This window comes from Zootermopsis nevadensis, unplaced genomic scaffold, assembly GCF_977971745.1.
Source record: "Zootermopsis nevadensis isolate Lab colony 2312 unplaced genomic scaffold, Znev_1.0 Znev_ptg000025l, whole genome shotgun sequence".
In the NCBI taxonomy this organism is placed as follows: Eukaryota; Metazoa; Arthropoda; class Insecta; order Blattodea; family Termopsidae; genus Zootermopsis; species Zootermopsis nevadensis.
The window spans coordinates 11,474,436-11,499,426 of NW_028259157.1; the positions used below are offsets into that span (position 1 = coordinate 11,474,436).

At 40.3% G+C, this 24,991-nt stretch overlaps 2 protein-coding genes across 2 annotated transcripts in view; both read left to right on the forward strand.

Moving 5' to 3' along the window:
* The window catches only part of LOC110833425 (uncharacterized), an 85,370-nt gene extending 69,465 nt beyond the window's left edge, over positions 1–15,905 (forward strand). The window contains exons 3-6 of the mRNA XM_022071455.2: positions 9,544–9,686; positions 10,050–10,230; positions 10,368–10,482; positions 11,990–15,905. Of these exons, the coding sequence (XP_021927147.2) occupies positions 9,544–9,686; positions 10,050–10,230; positions 10,368–10,482; positions 11,990–12,115 (565 nt within the window). The 3' untranslated portion in view covers positions 12,116–15,905. The remainder of the gene's footprint in view (positions 1–9,543; positions 9,687–10,049; positions 10,231–10,367; positions 10,483–11,989) is intronic.
* Positions 15,906–20,838: 4,933 nt separating this feature from the next.
* The window catches only part of Cadps (calcium-dependent secretion activator 1), a 103,599-nt gene continuing 99,446 nt past the window's right edge, over positions 20,839–24,991 (forward strand). Inside the window, exon 1 of the mRNA XM_087355996.1 lies at positions 20,839–21,115. The gene's annotated coding sequence lies outside the window, so the exon portion shown is untranslated. The remainder of the gene's footprint in view (positions 21,116–24,991) is intronic.

A 24,991-nucleotide genomic window follows, 5' to 3' on the forward strand; every position in this document is an offset into this window, starting at 1 on the left:
ACGACCCATTGCGGACTCCCCAAATGCTTGCTTTAGCATTTCATAGGTTTCCGTAGCCGTTTTGGCGAGTCGTTGGCAAAATTTGATGCACACGTCATTCCGAAATCGCAGGAGGGTCGGTGTAATGCACTACCAAAACGCCCGTAACTAAGAAACAAATGCTAATTCGATGATGCCGGCTGGCACACTGATACACTATGAATGTAGGCCGCACCCCCTAGCGGCAGAAGCTCGTACTACATCCGGTTCGCCCTGTATTGACACAGTCTTAAACTTTCCGATCGCACCTCGTAATTCTTGGTGTGCTTGAGCATAAATAATTGCTGGTTAGAGACCTATTTCCGACTTAAGGTAGAAAACATGTAATTCCCCCCATAGATGTAAATAATAATTCCGCTAATTAAATGTGGAGGTGGATGTTCGTTTCAGGACGCGTCCAACACATTTAATGAACTCTCTCTAGGGAAATGACACACACACACACACAATCATACAACCGTGTTCGAGTATGGAATTATTAATTTTTCGATAAAGGCCCGACATAATTCGCCTTTCCAGATTTGCAAACATTGCTTTAAAAAATGAAATCGAAGTTTTATTATTGAAAATTCCGCAGTAAAGCAAAAATATTGGCTACATGCATTTTTTTAGGTAGATTTGTATTTCCATTGAAACATTTTTGTTCTAAAAATTATGACGTCTTCTAGGAACTTTTGCCGTGTAGTCTTATAGCAGGAAGTTTACTGACGTTTCGGATGTGCTTACTGCCTCCATTATCAGAGCGATGGAATTTCAGTAGGCGTGAGTACCTCTGAAACGTCTTTTGATTTTTACAAGACTGCATGCTTCTGCGTTACAGAAGTTAGTAATTTTCATACTTGAAGCCGTATGAACGTGAACTCTCACATTTATCTTTTATTTTTGGTCTGAAATGGAGCGTATTAGAAATAAGTACTCCTTTATTTGGAGTATTTAAATATTATTAAAACGTGTTTTGGCTTTAAAATCTAATAATAGGATAGGCGTTAGCAGATGTAATGGAGTGTCACTGGATTTTAGATTTATGTACGGTAGACATTGATTTCGAAGAAAAATGTGTGTTATTTTCTGCTGGTTGGACAGGTCTCATCTACTTCAAATTATCTGCGGAATGACGTTCCTACATGACAGCCGCGCGCCGCGTACATGCGATACTCCTGTGATTGCATTTCGTGCTTTGCGAGACCCTCGGCTTCTGTTTGCTCTCCTGCGTATGGATATCCACACAGGAATTCTTTCTGATTGTTTATTTCACACATTGCTTCAACCGCAACGTTCCTCCGCCCTCTCTATAGAGTGGATGTCCGGTGCCTTCGAATTTTTTGTTATGCAGTCCCGCACAACAATCGCTATTCTCTTGCTTGAAAATATCAGCCTCTTCTTCTACTACAGCAGATGTTGTTCCTTCTTTATTTTCCTTTGCTTATGTATTATTTAGCGATTTATTCTTTCAGTGCCTTGTTCGAAACCTTCGTTTCTGTACGTGACTGATTTCCATTAGTTTTTACGAAATCTTTGTACAGTCAGACCGGCAACTGTCTCTGCTCGGTTAGTACACAGCATGCATTGCGGCAGCCCTGGTAATAAAGGCATAAAGCATCTCTGAAACGTCGGTAAACGTATACACCACACTGTACAGCGTAACAACCCGGAAGACAGCCATGTTCATACTCGCCGACGTGAGAATCTGAAGTCTCGCGTACAGTCATCCACGCAGACAACGAAATTGCGTTGTCCTGCTTTGTTTGTATTTATTATTTATTTATTTAGTGTTGTGTCTGACGACAGGTCCATATGAACAGGATCCTTCCATCCTTTTCTCGGACTGGGACCTGTTCATATACGTTCTTGGCAGATGATCCAGAAGTGGTTTGCCATTGCCTTCTTCTGTGTGTGAATGGGATGCCACGGAGAAACCGGGGAAGCCCCCGGAGGAAAACTCCGTGTTGCCTAGACCACGGCCTTGCCCAACACAAGTTATAAATTCGGGCACCGCCGGGAATCGAACCCGAGACCCCAGGATTACAAGGCCAGGGTTCTAACCGCTAGACCACCTCATCTTATTATTATTTAGTGTTCTGTCTGACGACAGGTCCATATGAACAGGATCCTTCCATCCTTTTCTCGGACTGGGACCTGTTCATATACGTTCTTGGCAGATGATCCAGAAGTGGTTTGCCATTGCCTTCTTCTGTGTGTGAATGGGATGCCACGGAGAAACCGGGGAAGCCCCCGGAGGAAAACTCCGTGTTGCCTAGACCACGGCCTTGCCCAACACAAGTTATAAATTCGGGCACCGCCGGGAATCGAACCCGAGACCCCCAGGATTACAAGGCCAGCGTTCTAACAGCTAGACCACCATTTGTTTGTATACAGAACTGAAATTTATCTCAGTAGCAGCGCACGTGACTTTGTGTGGAGTCTTCGGTAATGACAACTTCTCGGAACACTGATAATTCGTCCCTCGAAATGAAAAGAGAGTCGAGCGAGGTTTTCCCCCACACATTTTCCTGGAAAAATCAAAATTCGAAAGGAATTGTATCTACAGGCATCACGTTCTGTAATAAGGATAAAATATGGCGGTAATACACAGCAGCCGCGTGGGATGGGTTTGGTTGGCAGTTCTGGGCTGTGGCCAAAACGACTCGAGAGCTCGATTACTAGGATGCGAGAGACGAGAAAATCGACGTTAATAGTCTCCGGTTTGTCAGTGATGAAACACTTTATATACGTCTCGATTATGACTTCGTATCGACTCATTGTGTAACCGAACGTACTGTACGCAGGCCACTGATGGCCCGTCTTTGCTTCGTGTTGGTCATTAGAAAATGAACTAATTGCAGTTTTGTTTCTGTCGATAATAAGGACAAGTGACAATATCGTAGGATATTTAATGACTCTGTATCAAGAACAGAGTCTTGTAGCTTCGGATGTGACGTATCGTCCATTCCGCGTGGTAAATTTGTAAGGCAGACATTAAGCACTGTTAATTTCATATGTGATACTTGTGTTGGGCAAGGCCGTGGTCTAGGCAACACGGAGTTTTCCTCCGGGGGCTTCCCCGGTTTCTCCGTGGCATCCCATTCACACACAGAAGAAGGCAATGGCAAACCACTTCTGGATCATCTGCCAAGAACGTATATGAACAGGTCCCAGTCCGAGAAAAGGATGGAAGGATCCTGTTCATATGGACCTGTCGTCAGACAGAACACTAAATAAATAATAAAAACTTTGCCAGCTGTTTCCCTGACGTTTGGGGGAAACTAAGACAAATATTTTTCTTACGGCTTAGAATTAACCCTAGTGTAAAAGTCATTGGCATTTTATCGAGCTTAATATTCATCGTTCTAGTCTGAAGATGGAAGTTATATTTTATTTTCAAGTTTTGGTAACCAACTCCAAAAGCCACGACCCAGAATAAAAACGGTCCACGCGTGTTAGCTTGAATTGAAATTTTGAACAGAATGTCAAAACATTCTTAACTCAACCGCTCACATTAAATTTAGCATACAGTAACGTTCTACGACACATTTATAGCCACCGCGAAATCGGGTTTATATGAGGTATGAGATAAATATCCGATACTTATGGCAAATTAGACTGGGATTCTGTCTCCGGGTATGGTCATTGGCTACCTTGGCCTCTAAGCCTTTCACAAGGACCGAAGTCATAATGTACCATTCTTGTGTGGGCTCTTATTTTGTGGGATTTCCATATTGTCTGGGATAATGAAGATGATTTTTAGGGCCAGTACAGGGGATGTAGCATTCCTACAAATCTCTTATATTTAATTTGATAGAGGTGACGAAATATTTGTAATACGCCAGCGTGTTCTTTAGCCAGAGACGGTCTGCCGTATTCTAGGCCACCAGATTCATGAAAACTGTATTGATTAGTAAAAAGGTTGTGAGTTTTAAAAGAAGGTTAACAGTAAACTTTGAATGCTATATAAGAACGCTGTGTCGCATGACAAAAGACTGACATGAGGAAATGTCGTGAATTCTTGGTTCCTCGATCCACTGCCGGTTTATTATAAACTAATCTCCGTGTTATTCGGGTACCAACATTTGTGGAGCTTTCACGGATGCTTGTTCTGACTGCATTCTTGGGTTTAATCCTCTGAAGCACAAAGTTTATTATAACTAATATTTAAAACTATAATTTATGCCTCTAAGACAAACACAACGAACCTCCATTACAAATTGTTAATGATAAGATGGTAAAGTTGCGTCATATTGTGATATAATAAGTATATATTAAATCTTTTCCGTCTAATCACAATAAATTCTTATTAAATATTAAAATATTACAATAATTAACATTTCAAGATTTGAAACATGTCGTGAAACATGAAAAATGATGGTCTAATGTAAATCGAATATTTCGATAAAGAACATCATTTAATATTTTATATATTTTAAATGTTTTAAATGTTGAAATGTTAATTATTGTAATATTTTAATATTTAATAAGAATTATTGTGATTAGACGGACAAGATTTAATATATAATTGTTAATGATGTTCAGGAAAATATCACTTTAGTCTGAGAATCGCAGAAACCCCGTAATTAATCTCCGTGCGCAAAAATTTAGATTAACAGACCGTTAAAACAGGTGGTACTTATATTTTCCTCTTAAGCTTAAAATTGTTGAATATTGAGCGATGAGTAGATACAAGTGTTACATCAAAATGCTGTGGTAGTGAGGACGGTGTACCTGTTTAAAGGTTACATCCGCTTTCTCCTTGAACGAATAAGGAAAACCACAAGAACTTGTCATGAAATGTGGCTTCCAGCAGGAAATCTCGAATAGTACTCATAGTTCTTTGTTCTGGAAGTGCCAGGTATGAATCTCGGTCTGATCATCGGATATGCGGAATGTCTTTCGTGCCTTTACTCAGGTCCTTTAGACAAATACCGGTGTATTACCTTCGTATAGGCTACGACCACACTGCCACGGTCGTCTAGTTAGAACGCTGGCCTTCTAATCCTGGGGTCTCGGGTTCGATTCCCGGCGGTGCCCGAATTTATAACTTGTGTTGGGCAAGGCCGTGGTCTAGGCAACACGGAGTTTTCCTCCGGGGGCTTCCCCGGTTTCTCCGTGGCATCCCAACAATTACTCCATTCACACACAGAAGAAGGCAATGGCAAACCACTTCTGGATCATCTGCCAAGAACGTATATGAACAGGTCCCAGTCCGAGAAAAGGATGGAAGGATCCTGTTCATATGGACCTGTCGTCACACAGAACACTAAATAATAATAAGATGAGGTGGTCTAGCGGTTAGAACGCTGGCCTTGTAATCCTGGGGTCTCGGGTTCGATTCCCGGCGGTGCCCGAATTTATAACTTGTGTTGGACAAGGCTGTGGTCTAGGCAACACGGAGTTTTCCTCCGGGGGCTTCCCCGGTTTCTCCATTCACACACAGAAGAAGGCAATGGCAAACCACTTCTGGATCATCTGCCAAGAACGTATATGAACAGGTCCCAGTCCGAGAAAAGGATGGAAGGATCCTGTTCATATGGACCTGTCGTCAGACAGAACACTAAATAAAATAAAATAAATAAAAATAGGCTACGACCGCTTCCTACTCAATCCGTACGAGAACGTAGCTAATTTCGTAAAATCCGTACTGTGCAGCTTCGTTAAATGTATTAATCCATTCTGAAAGAATATTAACCCTGCAATTTCCGAATACAAATCAGACGCTGCAAATCCTTTTTTGAAAATTTTCTGGTGTTAAGACTCTTTTTACTTAATTTCTGTGGAGTGTATTGCATAGACCATGATTTTATATTTAGTCCGAATCAAGTGTTCTAATGTTGAATGATCTGTAGCTAATTGTAACAAGGAAAAGAAAATTTGTTTAGAGAAAAGGACTTTTGAGTATTTGTTTTTTTGGACTATTAACGTTGTCATATGGTGCCGGTGAAAGCAATAGCTTTTATGCTTTTAAAAATATTTCAGAAGTGAAGCCGAGACGGCTGTAATGTTACCCACAAGTTTCATTAAAAGGATAAAAAAAGCTTTTATTACGGAGTCCTGCAGACGGACAGACCACGTTATATGTTCCGGTGTCTCTTAATGAAATTAATGTGTATACAAATTAGTTTCGAGATGAAAATAGTTGTTGAGGGAGCTCTCAGGGAAGTTCGTTGCACTAAGAGCACATCCCGCAATTCCAGTGAGTTCCACCCCCACCTCCGTGCTCTTCCCAGAAATTGTAACTTTTCCTTCTAAAGCGTTTTAAACTAATTTGCTACAGTTTTTATACATTTCATTACTAACACAATTATTATAGCTAATTTTAATCACATTCAGCAACGGAAATCAATGTGACGGCTATACAGAACTTTGGTACACATCCACGACGATATTGAAATACATTATGATGAGATTTAAAATTAATTTCAGCCACTTTATATTTTACTTTGTACGTTGATCATCTGATTTATACGTAAGAGCTTCCTCTAGGGCTGAAGACGGATAAACTCTGGGATGTTGTGCCGCGTAGTATGGTAGATCAGGGATGTGAACTGTCGATAGATTTCTACCAGACTACAGGACGCGACATTCCAGCAGGCAGAGATGATCATATACTCCTCTTGGTAAGAACTGAAATCTCGTAAGGAATGGTTTCATCTGACTCAGGATACGTACCAGTCAGTGTCGGGGCTATTATAAACTCGGCAATGAACCTTCGGGGTCTCGTAATATGTGTAGAATTTCTTGATTAGCTTATCGAATTTTAGCGTCTTTTCATTGTGTATTTATTAAGACGCTGTTAATGTCTCAGGTTATAAAGTGTCGAGTTATAGTATGATCGGAGGTATTACCAACTGGTGAAAGATTACTACGCGGAGTTAATTAAAGTAAAGTTTGTCCCACTATACGCCATGTAGGCGCTTGGGGGGAGAGGCGGTATAGCTCCTCTCTTCCTTGACCTCGGCACTAGATGGGGGGGTGAGTGGTCAGCATCACGCCCCGGCCGGCTTTACCCCCAGTACCCATTGTAGAGGAGGCTGGGTGGGCCCCAGAGCCGGTCTGGACGCAGAGGCTAGAGGAAAAAAATCCTCTGCCCCCCCCGTCGGGGATCGAACCCCGGCCGTCCAGCCCGTAGCCAGTCACTATACTGACTGAGCTATCCCGGCTCATACGTGGATTTAAGTACTTCTTGTTAATACCACGTGTAGGGACGTAGGAAGTTTAGGGTTATTTTTTTAATTTGAGATTTTAAGTTCTTTATGTGGTTATAATTAACACAATGTACGCAAATGTGTCAGAAATTTGGATTGTAACGTTGACCACAGCAACGCAGAACGGGCTGTGTCAGTCAACTTTTTTAGATTATCGTCTACATGATGAATGTGGCGTCGTCACATATGTTACTGTGAATGTTCCGTTAGCCAATAATTAAACAGTAGAATGCTCTCGATTCGCGATATTATCGGAAGAGGGCGGTGCAGTCAGTGTGTGTGTGTGGGGCAGATGGCCTCTCACGCAGTTGTACAGAGTTACACTGATGATTGTTCTCTCGTGGTTCTGCCATTTAGCTGTTATTCTTATCATTCAAGAGACAGGTGCGTAACTTCAGGACAGCCAACATCACGAAAATTGTTCGCGTGTGTGGAGATTAATTACTGGCCACAGTTTTCATCCCAAATTCATATAGGCCTTGTTAAAGCTGTTTTTTTTCTGTGTGTAACGACGTGTGGACTTTTAGGTAGATAACCAACCTTTCCGTAGAACATTATGCTTCCATCTTCAGGAACGTAAAGTCTCGTGTCTAACACTCTTGAGCATGAATAAATAGGACCCGCGGTTGAGGCAGCCCCTGATTGAAAATGGAACGAGTGTACAGGAAATACATAAAAATAAATTGAAATTATATATTTCAGTGGTGATTTTGCAGGCGATCGTTTCAAGGTCGATTGACAATGCGTTGTGGTGGTGTACTTTGACTCAAGCCACGGTGGTCTAGCGGTTAGAACGCTGGCCTTGTAATCCTGGGGTCTCGGGTTCGATTCCCGAATTTATAACTTGTGTTGGGCAAGGCCGTGGTCTAGGCAACACGGAGTTTTCCTCCGGGGGCTTCCCCGGTTTCTCCGTGGCATCCCATTCACACACAGAAGAAGGCAATGGCAAACCACTTCTGGATCATCTGCCAAGAACGTATATGAACAGGTCCCAGTCCGAGAAAAGGATGGAAGGATCCTGTTCATACGGACCTGTCGTCAGACAGAACACTAAATAATAATAACTTTGACTCAGATTTTCTATGGGGAAAATAAGGAGGGTAGTTTTCTTGGCATAGGTCGAGAAGTTTCCTCATCATAATACATATTTTCGTTGCCTCTGGTTGGATACTTGGACATTGAGTGTCGAGCAGTGGATACCGCTCCTGTTTCGACTTGGTAGTCAATTTTCTAGTGACAATTTGTGTCTTGCCAGCCTCACGGCCTTCACTCACAATTCATAGCGTAAGAACTGGCCCCGCGCCAACAACGCGAGATGCTCTGTTGTTAAAGTCGTTCCTATTTCGAAACACGCCGTGGGAGTGGAGGTAAAAGTTCGTAACCTGTTTCTGCAAAGATATGGAATTTTTGTGTAGACTGACAAAAAAATCTCGACATTACACGTAAAGGAATATTTGCTTTCCCTGCAAGTTCCGTGCGGTGAAACCGTGAAAGCATGTGGCGGTCATGGAAGTTGTTCCTGCTTCTGGGTTGAATGCCCGTAAGTGTCTACGGCCACTTCCTGTGAATGCCGTGTGTTGTAAACAAACACATCGCGGTCCACCAGGAGAGTATCCGAACATTTAAAAAACAATGTCAGAAGTAGTAATAACATGACCATGCTGTGTGAAGACCTGACAGTGCGATCGAGGTTAAATTTACGATGTACGAAATGAAAAAGTAGTTTAAAAAGTACCAGAGGCTCTAGAAGTGGAGGGGTCAGGTACGGAATCGGAAATCTAAACATCGTGAGAGGTCGATTAAAATTTTCTGCCATCTTGCTTGGATGCGCATAAATTCTGCTCGATAAATATCGCTATTCTCAAGTCACTCGAATCGATTTTCATAATGACAGTAATTACGTATATCGATATATCTCGAAATTAACAAAAAAATCTCGAATTCTTTTTTTTCTCTCTCGTTTAAATGGAATCTGTAAGATTGGTGCGCTTTAGCTTTGTACCAACTTGAGCCAAAGAACAACAACAACTTTTTTCACACTCGTTTCCCATGGGAACTGGAGAACCACAAAGTTATTTAGCCATTATAGGATCAGTCGTAGAGCCTCTACAGTGAGACCAGCCACGTCCCGGTTCAGAGATGACGCTCCTAACTTAAGACCTGTGGTTTGGCAGTGGGCTGTTCGATCGGCACAGTGCAAAATAGGATGAAGCTTTGTCGGGACTTATATTTCAGTTTTGCATTCTACCCCATCTCGTCACCAATATTAGGCCGCGACAATTAATTCTGTCGCTGATTTTAATTGCAGTGATATGAACCGAGGGATTCGATGTATCGATAGTTATACCCGACGCTGCATGACGGAGGAACAGCGAAAACACTTCAATCGCCTGTATGACGGCACAACGCAGATGATTAAGAAGCTGTGTAACCCCGGTCCTTATCAGGAAGGTAAGTGTCCAGTGAGAGGTTGCGTTTGCTGTGGAGTTATTGGAGACCACGCAGCGAAACCGGTGTTTCTAAGGCTCTATCTAGTGGGCCCAACTGTGTAGGAACCTGAAGACGGAGATAGAGTCCCATCTCCGAAACGTCGTTTTACGTTTTATATTTACTAGACGATGGATAATATCCAAGAATATTTTTATTCAATATACTTGTTTTTGTCAAGTTATTTTGTTGTTGGTGTTCTGGGATGTGAGGAGGCCGTGTTGATAGCAACTTTTTTTCTCGGAGAAACATGGCGCACGGCGTCACAACCCAGAACAGCATCGACATCTTTACCAAATGTCGTGGCCCGTCTCTGTTGATCCGCAGAATTCCTGGTCCACGCGCCGTGCATGAGGGAAGTGAGCGCAGAATACGAGGACTGCGTCCGTAAGTACCAGCAGAAGATCGGGGAAGTTCACACCCGCATAAACGAGCTGAACAGGAGGCCGGCGAACGACTCGGCCTTGGACATCGCGGGACGAGGTAACGAGTTGCGGACGGTGTGTTGGTAAGTTACCGGGACTCGAGGTCAGAGCACGTGGCTCGTAATGTGTGGTCCGGTGGTCTGTGACTTTATTTAATTTTGAATAAAGAAATTCTCGATGCCAGTGACTGGCTGACACATGATAGAACTTTTTGTTCCAGTTCATTTCGGGACTACTTAGTTTGCTCACAGAGGACAGTGATGAATAAGTGCGGGGAGGAAGCTGCCAAGTTTACAGAAGATTTCTTAAATCAGATGTCCTTTACCCTTATCGAGGTACGAAAAGTCTTAATTATTACGTAATACTCAAGAGTATACTTTTGTGTTTTACTGTGTGAATTCCTTTAAGCGGTTTTATTCCAGAGAAATGTGTATGACGACACTCGAGAGACCTTACTTGTGTTATGGATTCAGTAACGTAAGAGTCCAGCTCCGCTGAGCTACACTTTGTCCCATGGATAACTAATATGGCGGACATTTGATGAACTTGTAAATCATAACCTAGGCATTTTAATCGCGGCCATCAAAGATTTTAATTTCTAACGGGAATTTTTTTTAAGTGTTTAGCCGACAAAAAGTAATCGTGCAGTGATTCAACACTTTATTTTCGTGCTCTGTGTGCCCTAAATCCCCCCCGTTTTTACGTGTAAAACTCGGAATTTAGTATTTACTATGAGCGCATTATTATATTTCTGTTTTGTTACATTAAAGTAAAGAAAATATTAGCGTTGTCGTCAGCGGTTTCGTAAATTTTGTAGCGAGTCCAGATAAGGTCAGTTGTTGCTTAAATGTTCTTCAAATCCATTGAAATATTTCATATTTCAACGCGTTATTTTTGTCATTGCTTAATTTAAAAAATAATTTTTTTTGTATACTTTTGTTAAGAAATTGCTACGTTTAGGCAATCAATACATTTTTCGATTTTTATGGAAATTATTGAGTCCTGTCCTAAACCCCCCCCCCCCCCCCACCACCTCGTTTCTTTAAGATGCGCTGAGCCGTGCCGAATGTTGAGTTTTTTTAAACTTTTGGCAAACACTCTGATGATGGAGTCAGCAAGTATCTCCGAAACGTCTGTAAACTTCTAGCAGACTACACGTCGCTACAGCCAAGAAGACAGCCATCTCCATGTTCGCCACCGTGAGACTCTCAGACCCTACATACGCCTTAAAATATGAAATGAAAATATTTCTATTCCCCGATAATGGTTCCTGCCTGTACCGAGAGCTTCCAGGTTGCATTTGAGGCATCATCGCCTTCTTTTTCGAGAAGTGCCCTTTTGAAATTACGAGACTTACTGATAAGGAATGGCTTTATCTAGAGCAGTGGTATTCAAACATTTTTGTTCGCGTACCCCCAGATATAATTTCTCTTCAACTTTGTACCCCCAAAGTTGTTGGTGTATAATTCAAGTTATACATAGTATATAATCTACATCTAGAATAAATTAAATAAATTACATTACTGATTATTCAGTTTTTATCATAAAATAATATATATTTTTTTTAAATTTGACGTACCCCCTAAGATGTCTTCGCGTACCCCCGGGGGTACGCGTACCCCAGGTTGAATACCACTGATCTAGAGGATCCTACAGAATTTTCCCGGTTTTTCATCTACTTGGAGACAAATTCAGAAAATTCGTGTATGCTATTTTGTATCCAGCCAATGGACGACGCTCAAAGGAAATTGTCTCCAATTTTCGCGTTCCTGTAAGAATGTCGTCATTTGCTTCCGGACAATGTTGAAGTTTATCATAAATACGTGACTGTTCTCATTGCAGGCTCACTGCGAGAATTACCTACATGGTTCGAACCAGTGTGAAGATTCCTCCGCCAGCCAGTTGTCCCTCCAACTCGAACTCAACTTTATCTTAGTGATATCTCTTTATTTTTATCGGTGCACTTGAGTCGCCGAACAGAGCAAAACTTGTTCTTCTGACATCTCTGCGTGTTTCTAGGTTTTTGTGTCTTGAGAACGAAGAAAGGAGAGTACGAGCTCACTTTATTGAAGATAAGCGAACTTAGAAGTAGTCCACACGGCAGAGATTTCACTGAAAGTGTTTTCCGTACGTTCTTAGAAACCAGCATCTTCTGTCACTCCCACAGACTAAAAAATCTTTTCGTTTATTGCGTCAGATTAAAGTTAAGACGGTAACCAAATTTCTGTTGTATGAAGCCCAGAATTTTAATTTTTATCGTATTGTTTGTTTACCGATACGAAGTCAAGAGATTGCTCAGTGAATCAGCACAGAACAAACCGAGGCTTTCACTGCGCATAACGCAACGCGCAGCTGCGTTGGATCGTGATTTGAGTCGAGTTTTGTTCGTGTAAAAGAGTTTTCTGTGGCGTCGGAATTGTCGAACGATGGATATTTCTGCTTTATTATGTTTTTTTTGCAAATATTAAAAGAACACGTGTTTCTTGTAAAAGATTTACAGTAGTGAAAAAAAGTATTCTTATCTCAGTTCGAGGCATTTGCGAGGATCTCGCAACCTCTGAGAGTTCTAGTCCAAGTTGGTTTGGTAGGAAAAGTGTTTGGAAGCGATTTGCTCATGTGTCACACACGCGTGCTTTAAATGGATTCCTTCGGTAGCTTTATTTCATTTTTTTTTGAGGTAATTTCAGAATATAATTTCTAGATTTAAAAGTAAGAGTTGGTTGAGAGTCACACACTCGCGTGTGTGACTCAAGGTCACGCCATTATTGTTCAGTGAAGCCGGAAATGACGTCACCATCAAATCCATACGACTCGAAACTCTGAACGTGTTCGTTATGTTTATCGGACGTTAGAATATGTTGAGCAGAATTGTTTTTGAATGATGCAATATTTCGCTCAGTTGAAATATTGAATTATTGCATATTATAAGATAAATTTGTGGAAACTTATTGCTACGAGGGTTTGCCGAATTTATTCCATTGTTTCTTATAAAAGTAAGATGCAGTCTCTGTTAACGAATAATTACTAAATTATTTCCTTCCAACACACACAATATTTTAATTCGTTTCTGATTTCCGATTATTCAGCGCTGTTGCTGGCTGATGTTGCTTGTGACATGAGCATTTCTTCTCCATTCACCGAGGGTCTGCGTCACATGTTAAATTGCGTATTATTAAGAATTGAGCTCAGGACGTAATCGGTCATTTGTTAAAGTGTTGTTTGATAACAAATTTTAGAGTCGCAAATGTGCGTCAACTTTCTCAGTTGTACAAAACAGAATATACATGTAGCATAATACAGGGTGGGCCGAGAGTACTTGAACAAAATAAATGGTGAATGAAAGTTTAACTATAAACAGCTGGATATTTAAATTTTGCTCGTATACACGCAATCACACGAAAGAAATTATAAGATAGTGTCGTTGCGTCATATTGTGATTTATTAAATTAAAATTAAATTATTTGGTTATTCCGTCAAATCACAATGTATTTAAAATAAGATAATTAAAATAATTAAAATATCATTCTGTGTTCCATATCGAATAATCGATTTACAATTGGAACAGTTACAACATGTTTCGGTTTTATTAAACCATCATCAGGTGTAAAATCATATTAAATTTAAAATTCAACTACGAAAAATTGTAAAAAATTGTAATTGAGTTTTAAATTTAATATAATTTACACCTGATGATGGTTTAATAAAACCGAAACATGTTGTAACTGTTCCAATTGTAAATCGATCATTCGATATGGAACACAGAATGATATTTTAATTATTTTAATTATCTTATTTTAAATACATTGTGATTTGACGGAATAACCAAATAATTTAATTTTAATGAAAGAAGTTATGTCTGTTTGATCCAACAAAATACAGTCACGGACTTTTGTCGTTGTTCTTAATCTCGTTTTTAAAATGTTCAAGGATTTTTGGGCCTAACTGTACCTTTGCAAAAGTATTTAAACAAAAACTTACTTCGTTAATGTGAATTTTGAGGTTTTCTCGATAGCGAGGGTGATTATGATGATTATTATGACTGCAGTGTTGGTACTGGCGATGTTGACGAGTCTACACGTCCGCAGAAAACAAATATCATCATCATCATCATCATTTCCATTATATTTTTGCATGTAAATTTGCCACACGCGAATTCAAATACGAAAGTGGCTGTTATGTTATAATTTCGCTGATATAAATAATCTTAAAATGTTGTAAAATATTCAGTTAATGTGTTATATGTGTAGGGAATTTGCGAAATTACCTCCGCAGATGCAAGACTGCGTAATATTGAAAAATGTTCTGTGAAACAGCCGAAGTTTTGATAGGTTACCGAAACTTTGTTTCAGATCAGTACTTTTGTCAATAAATTAAATATGGATAAAAAGGTATTATGCAGAATCGAGGCAATTGTAATAGTCAACTCGCTGGATAGTCCATGAGAATTTACGCTTAATTCGTGATGAGAAAGTGGACCAGGTCAGTTGGATTTACGAGTGCAGTATCAGAAGTGATAAAGGAGGTAATCACGCGTGATTTATGAGAACGTCCAAATGATCATTGAAATACATTTTCATGTCTCTCACGTGAAGCACACACATCAACAGTATTTATAACTGAATATTTCGTAATCCATACACTGTATTAATATAGCTCACAACCAAACAATAATTAATACATCAAACGTATTTTAGTTGTGAATTCTGTAAATATATTAACATGTTGTTATATTGAAGGAAAAAAAAAATCCCTCAAATACTTCATTCTCGCCCGAATGTTTCCTGTAAAAAATCGTATAGATAATTTAAGTGGGGAAAATTACAAGAGCTGGATTTTGGAAGTCAATCCAGCATTTCTCGAAGTGCCTGATAAGAAATTAAACTTCGTGGAAACTGTCCTTTGTAATTTCAGTTTACAAACAGTATTTCTGGGGGGATATTTGTAGGCAGGCCTGACAGTTCCCTCAGGTTCTCGTCGTACGCTCAGATGGCAGCTCTGATGTAGTGGGGAGAGTCCCGCGTGGCTACCCAACCGAATCATGTCACGTGGTAGAAAATGCACACGCAACTGAACTCAGAGTTTCATCAGCTGCAGTCAGTTTTACACTTCCATGTCTGTCGATGACTTCAGAATGAAATTAAATTTTCTATCCCTTATATAAAGTCGTGTTGAATTGAGAAGTAGTAGGTATATGAATAAAGTTTATGACTAACGGAAAATTAATTTCAAAATAAATTTAATTTCTTATTATGTATCACGCCCAGACACGAGGGGTTGTGTTCCTAAACACGCTCTGTGTGTCTTAGTGAGAAGGACCACAGACTGACGTTAAGCTAATCTATGAACGGCGTCTGGGAGTTTTTTCTAGTCATTCAATGGAAGTCGCTCCATACATCAGAGCTACTCTTGATTGCAGTCTCCTCTCTGAACGTTACACGTCGAGAAACAAAGGTAATATATATATATAAATAAATCCGTCTGTTTTGCTTAAAGAGAGTTTTCGTGGAAAATATGTGTAATGCGTGATAAACTTGTCTCACTGCATTATTTTGCATCTTGTGGTTGGTTTAAACAAAATTGTTATTTCTAGAAACTGCAATAGCAGATGGCCGTGAGACAATTTCTACGAATGTTATTTCAAGGTGTTATTTTATTAGTGCGATGTCTTACTGTTTCGTTGTATATCATAAATGTAAAGTATATTGTCTATTGTCAGAGAAATATTAAAACAATAATAAATGTTCTATCTTTTTCATGACTCTGTGTGCTAATTGTTTCACGTCTGTTTCTGTGGTGTGTTCCTTTGAAATTTAATAAGTCAAGGGGAGTTTCGTAAACAAGCCAGTTGAGCATCGCGATCTTCTGGGCACATGCGCAGTAAGCTCTCGAAGGGAGGCCACACGACGCGGTATCCCAGAAGGCTGCCATCTTGATATTCGCCGCTATGAGAACACGAATTCTCAGATTATGCGTATATTCGTCGAATATTTAGCAAATAAATAAAGGTGAGTTACATGTGTACTTTGTGTTTTACCAGCGTAATTTATGTGGACGTATTTATTACGCATTTCTGAAATCAGAAGATCTTATTTGAAGTTTTCTTGAAATTTGCATATTTCCACTGCACGTTTTAGCATGTATAACCTTTTGTACTGTTCCATGATTGATTGTAGTTATTATTATTTATTTAGTGTTCTGTCTGACGACAGGTCCATATGAACAGGATCCTTCCATCCTTTTCTCGGACTGGGACCTGTTCATATACGTTCTTGGCAGATGATCCAGAAGTGGTTTGCCATTGCCTTCTTCTGTGTGTGAATGGGATGCCACGGAGAAACCGGGGAAGCCCCCGGAGGAAAACTCCGTGTTGCCTAGACCACGGCCTTGCCCAACACAAGTTATAAATTCGGGCACCGCCGGGAATCGAACCCGAGACCCCAGGATTACAAGACCAGCGTTATAACCGCTGGACCACCTCATCTTATTATTATTTAGTGTTCTGTCTGACGACAGGTCCATATGAACAGGATCCTTCCATCCTTTTCTCGGACTGGGACCTGTTCATATACATTCTTGGCAGATGATCCAGAAGTGGTTTGCCATTGCCTTCTTCTGTGTGTGAATGAAGTAATTGTTGGGATGCCACGGAGAAGCCGGGGAAGCCCCCGGAGGAAAACTCCGTGTTGCCTAGACCACGGCCTTGCCCAACACAAGTTATAAATTCGGGCACCCCCGGGAATCGAACCCGAGACCCCAGGATTACAAGGCCAGCGTTCTAACTGCTAGACCAGGTGTACATTAATGTTAAAATATATTTTAGTTAATGTGATTTTAGATTTTGGTCATAATATTATTACTGAATCTACAAAAACCTATGTATTTAAATATATTTTGTTTATTCTAATAAATTATGGAGTCAGCAGTGACTGGTAACGTATGATGCCTCTTTATCATTCAAAATCTATACGTCGTGGGCCTAGTACAGTTATGTAAAGTTGCAGGTGTTCAGATAAACTTTCGATGGGATGTTGTGTACCGTAGTGAAGTAGTGAGAACGGATGACAACCAGACAGCCTTGCGACAGATTTGTAGTTTCAATAGAGAGTTGAAATGTCGGCCTGGTGACCAGTTATCCTGACACAGGATTTTCATGGCTTTTTCCCCAGTTCGTCATACCGGGATTTACGTTAAATTTGGCCACGGCTAATTCTTCCGGTGTCCAGTTTATTAATGATCATCGTAACATTTGACGCAACGTATATTTTATGTACGGACAGCGTAGTTAAATAATTCACAAATAAAGATGGAAGTCCTCTGGGTTGTTTCACAGTGTTTTCAGGTAGAAGTTCACAGACGTTTCAGATTTGATTACTCTCTGAAGCGTTGGGCAACCTTTAATAAAGTGCATGACGCAATAACCCAGAAGAAACCCATAGATCTTTGCCGATGCGGGAATCTGAAATCTTACAAATCACAAAATGAGGACGGCGATGATTGGTGAGATTAAACTGGAGCAGTTATTTATGGCGGGGTTATATAAGTATTGGACAAAAAAATTGGGTTTCTCGTAGCAGAAAACGACTACGACAAAGTTCACTTGATCGTTGAATCTGTTTCTTGTTTAACTCCGTCAGGAAATGGATGAAACTGAACTTCTTCATTTTGTGCTTGCATTTTGTTTTTTCCTGTCTCCTGATAAGAATATGGGCGTTTTGGGTTTGTAAAACAAAAGTCCTTCAAGACTCTCTGGCCATGGTCCCACTGAAATATCTAGAGGAATTGTGAAACATAATGTTATGTCTTTTTTCTAACTAAATTAAGAGCTTAAAAATCTGTACTCCTCCCCCAATATTGTCAGGGTGATTAAGTCGAGAAGAATGAGATGGGCTGGGCATGTAGCGTGCATGGATGGGGCAAGAGGTGTGCACCAGGTACTGGTTGGGAAGCCTGAGGGGAAGAGACCTCTGGGGAGACCTAGACGTAGATGGGAGGATAATCTCAGGCGGGATCTATGGGAGATAGGAGTTGAAGGAGACTGGATTTTGTTGGCTGAGGACAGGGTCCGGTGGAGGGCTTTGGTTAATTCGGTGATGAACCTTCGGGTTCCGTAAGCCATCTACGAGTAGTTAGTTAAATTAAGAAAATGTATTTGTAGGACATGAAATGTAATTGAGGTGATCTCGGCAACCAGCTAACCGGTTTCAGACTGCAAGGACGCTGGTGTTGCGAGTTTGAATTCTTCTGAAGGTATGGATGATCGCCATTAGCTTTATGTCTTATTGTGTGTTGTCTACTGAAGAGGTACGACTTCTCGATTATCGAAGATGGTCTTCTGGGTTGTAATGCCGACAGGAAAGTACCAGCATTCCGGAGAAACATACTAACTCCATCTTCAGAGTAACTTTAGGCTTGAAGTCAGAGATTGTGTATTCATGTTTCTGGTGCTGTTAAAGTAAACCGACAATCATTCTGTGAGACTTTTGGTTCTTACGGCGGCAAAGGTAAGGTCGACTGTCTTCTGGGATGTTGCAATGTATAAATTGACCAATGTTTAAGAGGTTCTTACTGCCTCCATCATCAGGACCACAATCTTAATTGCCTTAGTACTATACGGATTTAAGCACCTATTTAACGCTTTTAATCATAATTGCCTGAGATGCAACACTTCAGATGAGCACTGAGGTTTATAAGCCTTAAGAATACTGAACTGGTGATTAGATTAATTTAAATTTCTCATTTTATGTTTGTCGTTATTCTGGTATTTTCTTATTTTGTACTTCGTTCGAAGTAAACGTCTATCACTGATTTATCTTGAACGGAAGGACCAAGTTCCGTGTATTTTGGTTTGGATTTTATGACTTCTTCAGGTCCTAAAAGTTTTCCTTTCAGTCCTCAAGAACATCCCCCCCTCACTCTCTCCCTCTCTCTGACAGCATTTCTGAACGGAGAGAATTTAAACCCTAACCTCCCGTAGCAAAAGTTTTATTTCAAATACCTGCAATATTTACTGTGAATGACAGACATCCTGGGGTGGCTGATGTCAGCGCTGTATAAAACCATGTTTACGAATTTTGTTAGCGATCTGAGGTTCCCTTTACGACGTAAACCATGTCGTGACGATAATAAAACAGTTCTAGGTACGTTCGACAGTGCAAATACTTCCATCAAAATGTCAATTAATTTTAAAGGAACTAATTTAAATTCGATAGCCCTTCTCGAATTGAACAGTAGCATGGCGTATTTTCTCTCTATAAAATGTACCTGATACAGCGCGTCTTTCTGGTACAATACGGTAGTAAGTTGTTAACGTTTTTCTTCAGATCTGAAATCTAGGTTCTCCTGAAACTTTGCAAGACACAAAATAATGCTCCACAATCGAGTCACTGAGATCTTCCGCATAGAATCTTGGGATTTCGGAGGAATTCTGCCCTGAGCTTAAGGAGTAATGGTGGCGTGGAGGACAAACTGCTTGTATTCTTGAACTTTGTGACAGGAAGGAGGTTAATGTATAGCGTATCATACATACCCTCTGCTTTAAATCTAGAAAATTGTTTGTTGTATAAGTAATATGAGCTTTCAAATGTCCAAGAACCGCATTTTGGATTGACCATCGAGGTTTAGTCAAAATCCAGAAGAACATCATTGTCAACCTCAAATCAGAGAAAACCTAACCTAAAATTGATGGATATGACAGTTGGCTTCTGTGACGAGTAAGAAAATCACTAGAATATGTTCTTCATCTGTGTGCCATGGACTCTGCACGTTTTCAAATAAATTGAATCATCGGTTTAGTAACATCCTGTAGGCTGAGTTGATAGCGATGCATTATTCCACAGGTGTGGGAGACTCCTCCTTTCACCTGAAAGTTTTATTCCAACTGATAGGAACGTGACGTGAGAATTCGACAGTTAACGCCAAATTTCCACTTTACGATCTGGTCACAGCTTATGCCGGTGTTTTATGGCTTCGAAAGTTATTCGTTTGTTTTCGGGAAACCCATAGAACAATCCCGATGAGTCCGGCGCGACCCACTAGTTTTTTTTTTTAAACATTTAACAGGGAAAAGAGGAATGTCGTGAATTTCATTTGACGTTTAATTTGTCTGTTGCTTTAATTATGCACATTTCGTGCTTACGGGCATTTTCCGTGAAACTTTTCCAAGTTTCTTTCCTGTAAAGATGGTTATCTTGAACCAGTTTAACCAACTTCACACCTCTAAAAAGTATGTATCTCAAATACACTTAAATATTACTCTCACACAAGTGCAAATTGTATCTTTCCGCGAGATTTTCCAGTCATAACCGCCGTGAGAACTTCAAATACTTTCTTTGTTTTGTTTACTGATGTTGTATCGGCTAAGAATTTTAAATTTAAATTTTGACAAGAGATCGGAATTATTTATTAGATTACGGAATAATTTTGTTCCGTGATTCCTTAATCTGGAGAGAAGAGGTTCTTTCGGATTGTCTGTATGAGTCACGAGTGCACTGTAATTTACAGCAGGAACAAACACCTAGTTAGAATGTTTTAAGGCAATGGTTTGTCTACTGTGATGTGGTTAAGCACGTCATGTGCAGAGATTCGCTAACTAGACGAATACAGAACAACTTCCACTGCTCCCGGCAGTACTAGACTGGCACTGGAGAATCTACCCCACCCCACCTCACTCCCTCCTAAGAATTCTGTTTCCATTTGTGTTCAAACATTGATGCAGGGAAATGAAATGGCCTTGGGTGGTGGCCGTGGTTTAGTAAGCAGCTCTCTTTTTGAGGCCAAGCAGACACCGGATCACTCCGCACTATCGTTTTGTTATGTTGGGCCAAGAAATCGATATTTCTCGCTTACACCAAAAGTGATATCAGTCGCATAAAGTGTAGTATAATTGAGAGACGTGTGTATTGTGAAACACTGGCACCCAGAAGAGATCCAGACATTTTATCGTGACTGAGTGGATGGACGATGAACAAGGTGAGTAAAACAAAGTCTTAAGAGCGAGTTTATTTTCAGGAACGTGGACTCGGGCGTAAGGATCAATTTCTCTTCATGGCTGCGTTATGTAGGAAACATAACCTCTTAATTCTTATGACATATGTGAAATACAACTTATTTTTAAAGATTTGTTTTACTGCAGTCACAAATTAGATTGACGCACGAAAAGTTTACCCATTTGTACGTCTTGCAAACAGGATGGAAAGTTATTTTTAATGCACAACATTTTCAGTGTGGCTCCCATTCTACTTTGCGACCTCCTCAAGACCTCAACATGTACGTTTAAGGACTCTTTCTTACAGTAGTTATCTGAGCGATCTCGGCACAGTTGAGTAATCATTACTCTGATGTAAGTCCTATTAGTGAAGTAGATTCTCTTGTGTGTACTTTACCGTTCATGTAAACCCAGAAAATGATTCGTTCAAATTAAGCCTATTGAACCATGTGGTAATTATATATACCACTTTTTAATACTAGGTAATTCTTCATTTTTATGCAGGATATTTTTATCGCTTTAGTATGATTCTCAGAATAAAAATCATTAACCAATTCATCTATGTGATGGATACGTGACGTGTTTTCTGAGACAAAAACTGAATTTATAAATATTATTTGGATGTATCTTCTGGATTGTGCGATGGCCGGGCAAGCCCACAATTATGGAGTTCAGAAAAAGATGAGAAACCACCCTGAGACTAATTAAGCATCGGAACAAGAGCTCAGTTTAGTGTAGTTTGTTAAAGCAATGGCCACTGCACAAGCTGCGAGATTGGTTACAGCACAATTGGGGTATCACGTCTTCTAAATATGACTCTGACTGAATCTGCTTGACGCTCGGTGTAATAGAATAATGAAAATATTGCCTTTTAATTACTGTCTGCATGTAACTGATGAATTAACTGTGGGGAAAAAAAGTACAGGGTGTTTATGTTTGAACAGAAGAGGAAATTTCGCTAAATTAAAACGCCGGTTCATGGAAACCACTTGTTCATGTGACATCTGCCTACAAACGGACCTTGCAAAAACCCCTTAATGATAGATTTGTTGTACCACTGTTGGGTTAGAATTAACGACGTGTAGTGACAGAACAGATCCATTTAGTGAGCTCAAGCCTACCCATTATAATTGTTGCTAAGTTTTGTAGAACAGAACTTAGAATATTTTGGAATTAGAATATTTTAGGTCTTAATAAATAAATAAATAAATAAATACTTACCTATGTTGATTTGTAAGCTATTTTAATACAGGTGCCAAAATACGTTGATAGGTTCACCCAACATTCATGAGTATATGCAAGTGTCATTAACAGATTTTTTTTTTCAAATTTGGCTCATCATACCATAACAGAAATACGTATACCTACAAATTTTATAATATTAATAAAGCTCTGAGACTAGATATATCTTCTGAAATAAATTTCTTTGATTTAGACTAAACTTAACGTTTGTCTCCGGTAACTACGTCGATTGTGTTAACTTTGGTAACCCTGACACCGGAGTCAAATATAAATAAATCTGTAACTCAGGGCCCCCTTTTCGTCTTTGAGGTGCAATGCTTAGACACAGAACTCTTTACTGTATTCTATTTTATTTTATACTAATTGGCCACATCCTCCAGGACCCCATGTAGCGCCGTCCAGTTATTCATGGAAAAACAGTTCGTTGTATTATCTGCCACCCACATTTATTTTGAAGAGAGTCCCCTCTGCTTTCTCCGTATATTCTGAGTGTATATTTTGTCTCTGAACGTTAATAGATTTCTTGCTAGCATTTATTTCATACACCGCTGTCTTTTTCTAAACTGCCACCGGTTCCATTGTACGAAACTCTCATTTCACCATCCCCGCTGGTTGTTCGCCCTCATTTTCGATTCATATGCACATGCATTGTATTTATTTACAAAGACAAATAATAAGAGACAAATGTACACACAATGAATGCTGAGATATGGGGTTACGTGCAGGTCTATAAATAAATTTATTTTATTTATTTAGTGTTCTGTCTGACGACAGGTCCATATGAACAGGATCCTTCCATCCTTTTCTCGGACTGGGACCTGTTCATATACGTTCTTGGCAGATGATCCAGAAGTGGTTTGCCATTGCCTTCTTCTGTGTGTGAATGGGATGCCACGGAGAAACCGGGGAAGCCCCCGGAGGAAAACTCCGTGTTGCCTAGACCACGGCCTTGCCCAACACAAGTTATAAATTCGGGCACCGCCGGGAATCGAATCCGAGACCCCAGGATTACAAGGCCAGCGTTCTAACTAGACCACCTCATCTTATTATTATTTAGTGTTCTGTCTGACGACAGGTCCATATGAACAGGATCCTTCCATCCTTTTCTCGGACTGGGACCTGTTCATATACGTTCTTGGCAGATGATCCAGAAGTGGTTTGCCATTGCCTTCTTCTGTGTGTGAATGGGATGCCACGGAGAAACCGGGGAAGCCCCCGGAGGAAAACTCCGTGTTGCCTAGACCACGGCCTTGCCCAACACAAGTTATAAATTCGGGCACCGCCGGGAATCGAACCCGAGACCCCAGGATTACAAGGCCAGCGTTCTAACTAGACCACCTCATCTTATTATTATTTAGTGTTCTGTCTGACGACAGGTCCATATGAACAGGATCCTTCCATCCTTTTCTCGGACTGGGACCTGTTCATATACGTTCTTGGCAGATGATCCAGAAGTGGTTTGCCATTGCCTTCTTCTGTGTGTGAATGGGATGCCACGGAGAAACCGGGGAAGCCCCCGGAGGAAAACTCCGTGTTGCCTAGACCACGGCCTTGCCCAACACAAGTTATAACCGGGAATCGAACCCGAGACCCCAGGATTACAAGGCCAGCGTTCTAACCGCTAGACCACCGTGGCTATTATAAATAAATACACTAGAATAATTGTATTGCCCTCACACTGTTTCGTACATATTTAGCGAGATTTCAGGTTCTCACGATGTGAAAAATACAGCCTTCTAGGTTGTAGTGTCGTGTAATCTAACAGACGTTGGCCGACGTTTCAGAACTCCTTACCGCCTCCGACTTCAGGGCATTCGACCTTATGATTGATGCCTGAATTTCGGCACGTGTTTATAATCAGCTAATTTTAAACTCTTGTATTTGAACCAAATAAATGTTTCGTTACATTTTATGAAGCAGGACTCATGTTGCAGAAACAAACGTGAGATCGGGAGGAGAGGGGCATTGTTACACGCCTCTGGTGAAATATCTGCTATTCCACATGAGCTGTCCCGCGATATTATATTCATGTGGACCTAGAAACAGATTTTATAAGCTCTTTGTATGTTCAGTGATTGATTGCGGCATTCTGCTATCTTAGGGTTAATCATAGTGGGAAATGATCGAACACTGTGATAACACACGTTAAAATATCCACCCATACATTCAAAATCGGGCACGAACCAGTTACCTGACATTGACTAAGCACAGATTTACTTGTCCCTAAATATAAATGGACAGAAATAATTCTGGTTTTATTTTAATCGTTGGTAATCCAAATGTGAAGATAACTACCCAACTCCGTGGATTAGAGTCCTCTTTGAAAATATGATAGCAAACTCGCTTAGCCAAGAAATCGCCTGCCTTTTGGGAACAGCAATGTTCATTACCGTACTCACAAGAGCCAGCCATCGGTCCATATATTGAGTCAGATGAATACAATCCACACTCTAAAACCTTATTTCTCTAGTATCCATCTTAATATTATTCTCCCATCTAAACCAAATCAAATAAACTGTTGCATTCAGCCTGTATCTTAAATCAGTATTTGTCTATAATATATTTCCTTCAGCCCCGAATATGGAGGCAGCACGTGACTCCCAGTCTTCTATCTACAA